This window comes from Lolium rigidum, chromosome 1 (assembly GCF_022539505.1).
Source record: "Lolium rigidum isolate FL_2022 chromosome 1, APGP_CSIRO_Lrig_0.1, whole genome shotgun sequence".
Taxonomy (NCBI): domain Eukaryota; kingdom Viridiplantae; phylum Streptophyta; class Magnoliopsida; order Poales; family Poaceae; genus Lolium; species Lolium rigidum.
In genome coordinates, this window is record NC_061508.1 from 280,561,460 (window position 1) to 280,567,564 (window position 6,105).

Consider the following 6,105-nt stretch of genomic DNA (forward strand, 5'->3'; position numbering starts at 1 on the left):
TATTAGTCTGTGCACAACTATAGGCTAAATTTTTCTGGACTACTGATTTACTTTCGAAATCTTATATGTTTGCAAAAGGAGAGCATTTTGTACATAAGAAGAGATGACAGTGGATAGCGTTTTATTCAACCGTCCCCATCTGGAGACACCAGATGAAATAGAGCACACAAACAATACTTCCCAGATACCTAAAACTTATGGGTTAAGTGCAATTTTGGTTCCTTAAGTCTTGCGAAAGTTTAATTTTAGTTCATTAACTCTGTTTTGATCTAAATTTGTCCTCAAGCTCTTAATTAAGTCTAATTTTGGTCTCTAACATCAGTTAATTATGGTTGACTGGTTTTGACTCCTTTTCTGCCATCATGGACATAATTGGCTAGTTTTAATATAGCCTGTGATCATTTTTCCTCGGTCAATAAATAGAAAAATACCCTTGCCCTAACACACATGTGTGCCGCCTCCACCTTTCTAACTTGGTGCAGCAATCCTCGTCACTTTAACTGCCTCCGCCTTTCCTCCTGACGCAAAATCCCTAGTATGTCCGCCGATTTTGCCTTCCTTGCCTGGCTTATCCACCCTAGTATTGTGAGGCGTCGTCCCTAGGTGTTGGGGAAGAGTTAGGTACTACGACAAATGAATAATTATCATGATCTCACCGGCGAACGTTCAAAAAGCTAATTGCATAACTTATCTCAAGGTGAGATGATCCTACGTGGACTAAACTTGTCCAAATCTGTCCACGGTGGTAAAAAAAGAGTCAAAAACCGGTCAACCATCGTTAAACCGCTACCAATGACCAAAATTGGACTTAATTAAGAGTTTGACGGCAAATTTAGACTAAAGCAAAGTTAAGAGATCAAAGTTAGACTTTTGCAATACGAAAGTGCACTGAACCCAAAACTTTTGCAATCCTTTATAATGAGCCATTAGGATATGTGGGCTTACGGCTGACACAAAATAAAGAGCGTCCAGATGTAGCATTAGATTATAACTAGTGATCAATCCTATGACAACTACGAGAATTAACCTGAGGTTGGGTGGTTAGGAGGGTGGTTGTACCCCAAGCTCACCAGAGTTCAAACCCCAGGTTTGACATTTGTGTGTCTCATAAAGGCGGAATATTCTTTCAGTGGGAGGCGACGTTCCAGTCGACAGCGAGGCGCCTGTGGTGACTTTGTCAATTTCAAGATCCAATCCGCCGGCTCGGTCTTCCGGAGGTGCTCATAGGGGTAGGGTGTGCGGTGTGTGCGTTCATAGAGGTGAGTGTATGCGCGTGTATGTGAGTGCCTGCATTTGTACTGTGTTTCTCAGAAAAAAAAATCCTATGACAACTACGACAGGGTCGGAGTCAATATATTCCCAATATCCTACAATTGGACGATATTCTTCCAAGGAAATATCCCTACTGGGTGCCTTAACTCATGCATTCCTTTCTTCGGACATGCATAACATTGTCCTAACAAAAAGTCACAGGATTAGAATATGTTTGCATCAATAGAGTTCAGACTCATGAGGTGAAAATTTTACATACCATTTTCATCTGGATCCAAAGGATAGCAGAAATAATGTTTTATCTCACGTATGGCTCTGACCTCAGCGAAGTACACCGCAGCTGTCCAATCAGCTGAGCAACGCTTCTTTATCTTGACAGTAAAGTTGAAGTGATAAAATGCCTCGGAATCAGAATAGTGCTCCACAGGAGAAGCTCATCAAATACATATTCAAGTCCCTAAGATGACAGAAGTGTTAGTAGTAGTTTTCTATAACCAAACAATTAAAGATTTGGAGCAGAACCTCAAGATCATCTTTGCTCTGACTGTATCTTCTGAAAGTCTCCTCAGCTATAGATATCCTAGCATTTTGAGCAATTTCTTCCTTAGAATCGTAAGTGTATTGCCCTCGAGCTTGGAGCGATTGAGCTTGGCTGTCTTCATACTCCTTTTCAGGTTGTCTTTCTGGCACTGATATATCACCTGAATTCTTGGGTGGCAAATATTTTTGTGGTATTTCGCTGGATAAGAAGCATCAAAATATGGTCAACAAAACATGGTTGTAATGCAATTTACACGTGCAACCAAATATCCATACAACCTGGGTTTTTTCTCCCCTAGCATACTCTAGACATAGATATAGGAGAAAGTTTAGTCAAACTTGGATTAATAAACCAAACAAAAATTTCATTTACTGTCTATTCTCTGGCATATTATATATAGGAGAAAGTTCATGTAATGAAGGTTGGTTCACTCACTATGATAACACCCTTAATTATAGCGATTGAGACATGGTATGATACAAAAAAAAAAAGGAGATATACATGATGTGGGGTTCACCATTTATTTGCATTATGACCTAATATCAAAGATGGTTGCATAATCCCAATATGTAAAGCTGTTATGTTGACCTAAAGAATGTAGAAACACTAGTGTTTTTTAAATCAGTATACATCATATAAAACATGTTTGGGAGGGCTTGTTACTGATGAGGACATTCAGGCAGCTTGGTACACTAGGACAGCCTATGATATGATAATTAAGTCTAAGATTGTACCAATATTTTATGATATTCATGTTGTTAGGAAATAATGTAGCTAGCTCATGTGGTGGGCTATTAGGGTTTTAAGTTGTGTCTGTTTGACTTAGGCCTGTCCAAGTCGAATTAGGTTAGGCCCAGTAGGGGCTGGCCGGCCACCTCTCCCTCGTATAAGGAGATGGTACGGTCTAGGGTTTGGTAGCTTTGAGTTTATTCAGAATAATATAGAACATGAAGTTCATATTATTATCGTCCTATTGGGATCGGCGTGTGTGACGGCGTCTCGAACGTTCGTCCAGTTATCCATCAATACAGGTGTGAGAGTTTTTGAATCTGTTAAGAGTTATCGTGCATGCTAGAAGGTCCTCGAATTGTCGAGGGTTGTCGAGCTTGACGTGTCTATCCAGGCGTGAGGTTCGTCGTTCATCGTCGAGTTGCTTGTAGGATTGGCGTTCCCCATCTTTAGGTTGCGTGTATCGCTCACGTGATTGGGAGAATTATCAGATCCATTGGATCAAGGAGGTGCATTGTTAAAGATCGAACCGAAAACCCGTATCATCTTGATATCAGAGCGCTAGGTTGATCACGGTGCAGATTAATTTGTTGCTTGGTTGTTCTACTCGATTTGCAGTGTCGGTCATTGAGTATGTCGTCGTCTTACTGTTGGTGAAGATCGAGAAGGCATTTGTTTGTTCGGATGTGGGCAGCGGTGTCAAAGGTTGAAGATCGACCGAATTCGGTAGATTGATCTACGTGCGTGCATTTTTTTTGTTTGTTTGGCAGATAGATTTGTTGTGGGTCGCGCGGGTGACGAGTATCGCTCGATCTCGGTTTGAGCGACCACGTCAAGCTGTTTAATCGCTGGTTTCTAATCAAGACACTTTACGTGATATTGAGTTGCTTTAGATCGGTTGGCATCACGTGGATTGATTGGACTCCATAAGCTAGCAAGTAGATTTGGTATAGGGTTGACGTGAGAATAAAAAAAGACCAGGATTTATGCAAAAAAAAAGTTAAAATTCAAATTTTTTAATTTTCTTCAATAGTAGGTTGCGTAACATATAAACTTTTTTTTTATATTTTACAGAGCTAAAAAAGGCGTAGATATTTAGTATCGATTCGTGTCGCGAACCGATGCTAAAGGGTTCGCGGCACCGATTCGTGACACCAACCGGTAGTAAAGGTCCGGCATGAGCCGATGCTAAAACTCTGATCTCTCGAACCGATGCTAATGCAACTTTTGGTCTAGATCCGTAACACAACCGGTGCTAATGCTCTTTCGGGCAAAAAAACCGAAGTCTTTTTTTTTTCTACTAGTGACACATAGGAGACAAAGTAGATTTGCTAAATTATGAGTTTCATGAAGCGTCGGGAAAAAATTGGGACCTGACAATCTTGCCCACACATAATATAATTCACAATAAGAGTTCCCTATGACCGTCGCTCGAGTCGATGGTCCTGCTCCGGCCGTTTGATGGTGAGTCGCTGCAGGCCTGCAGCGATCCAGTTGAGATGACAACATCCATGATGTGGCACTGATTACATCCATGATCTCGACAAACAAAGCATTTAATTTCCTGTGCTCGCGGATCCATATAGTCTGGCAAGATCTCACGACGTCCCTACCCAAAATCTAACTAGCAGCGCAATGGAGAGAACCTCATCGGCCACACCGCACTTCCTGTTCGTCACCACCCCGATGCAGGGCCACATCAACCCGGCGCGCCGCCTCGCCACCCGCGTGCTGTCCTCCATGCCGACCGCGCGCGTCACCTTCTCGACCGCAGTCGCAGGCCACCGCCTCATGTTCCCATCCCTGCCCGCACCCGATGCGGAGACCGTCGACGACGCCGGCGTGCTCTACGTGCCCTACTCCGACGGCTACGACGAGGGCTTCGATCCCGTGGTTCATGGCACAGGCACCTACAAGGAGCGGTCACGCACGGTTGGGCGCGAGACGCTCTCCGCCGTCGTCGCCGGCCTCGCCGCCCGCGGCCGCCCGGTCACGTGCATGGTCTACGCCTTCCTCGTGCCGTGGGCGGCCAGCGTCGCGAGCGCGCACGGGGTCCCCGCCGCGCTCTACTGGATCCAGCCCGCCGCCGTCTTCGCCGTCTACTACCGCTACTTCCACGGCCACGACAAGCTCATCGCCTCCTCCTTCGCGACCGACACCGCGGCACCCGTCGTCGAGCTGCCGGGGCTGCCGCCGCTCAAGTCAAGCGACCTGCCGTCGGTAGTGTCCATCACCTCGCCGGACCACCCGCACTACCTGATGCTCGACATGATGCGCGACCTCTTCTCCGCGCTCGACGAGCACAAACCCAACAAGGTGCTCGTCAACACGTTCGACGCGCTGGAGCCCGACGAGCTCCACGCAATCCCTCAGTTCGAGCTCGTCGCCGTTGGTCCCGTGGTGCCGGACGAGGCGTCTACGGGAAGCACAGACCTATTCCGCCGCGATGACGCGACGGCGTACATGGAGTGGCTGGACACCAAGCCGGCGCGGTCCGTGGTGTACGTCTCCTTCGGGACCGTCTTCCCGATGAGCAAGCGGCAGGAGGAGGAGATGCGGCGTGGCCTGGAGGCCACCGGCCGGCCGTACCTGTGGGTGGGGCGCAAGGGCGACGGCGGAGAGCAGCACGTGAACGGGGTGGTGGTGGAGTGGTGCGACCAGGTGAAGGTGCTGTCGCACCCGGCGGTGGGCTGCTTCATCACGCACTGCGGGTGGAACTCCACGCTGGAGAGCGTCACGCGCGGCGTGCCCATGGTGGCCGTGCCGCAGTGGACGGACCAGCCGACGGTGGCGTGGCTGGCGGAGGCGCGCATGGGCGTCGCGGTGCGCGCCAAGGTGGACGGCGAGGGCGTCGCCGCGGGAGGCGAGCTGCAGCGGTGCGTGGACACGGTCATGGGCGACGGAGAGGCCGCGTCGGGGATCCGGGCTGAGGCGGACCTATGGATGGCGCGTGCGAACGAGGCGATCGCCGGCGGCGGGGCGTCGGAGAGGAACCTCCGGGCGTTCGCGTCCGAGCTCTAGCCTGATGTGACGTGAACGTCGCATGCGGAGAGCCGATGAGGTTCGTGCGCGTGACGTCAGCCGTGTCTGCTTCAATCTGTTTCACAATTGCGGCGTCATGATCGATGGCACCTCTATGTTTTACATGTTTGTTTAGGGAAGCTATCCAATCTGATGGAATGAGATTATCAAAGATGCTGGACAGAAAAGGCATCATCTTGTCTTGTCGTTTTTGAATTTTGTATCGACGTGGTATGCATGAAAGAGTCTTGTCTATTTTGTGTCCGGCTGAGAATCCACCGTTAAAATGCTTTGACATTCGGGAAATTCAATTTGGCTCTCAGGTGCGTATGCTCCCTCTACCAAAAAATCATATTTCGAAGTGTCGGAAAAATTTGACAAAAAATTCTACATGTACATCTCTATAATATACGTGCAATCTTCAAGTTTCACGAAAGACCAACATTTTTTGTGGTCTATGTAAAAAAGAGAAAATTTGTCTTGTTAAAAACATTGTTTTTTGCACTGAATTTTGTCTTTTTTACACACACCACATGATAAGT

At 47.5% G+C, this 6,105-nt stretch overlaps 1 protein-coding gene across 1 annotated transcript; it reads left to right on the forward strand.

Moving 5' to 3' along the window:
* The first annotated feature begins 4,177 nt into the window (after window positions 1–4,177).
* On the forward strand, window positions 4,178–5,755 carry LOC124683783 (cyanidin 3-O-rutinoside 5-O-glucosyltransferase-like). The gene has a single exon (XM_047218233.1). The coding sequence runs from the start codon at window positions 4,178–4,180 to the stop codon at window positions 5,561–5,563; it is 1,386 nt and encodes a 461-aa protein (XP_047074189.1). The 3' UTR covers window positions 5,564–5,755.
* The last annotated feature ends 350 nt before the right edge of the window (window positions 5,756–6,105 follow it).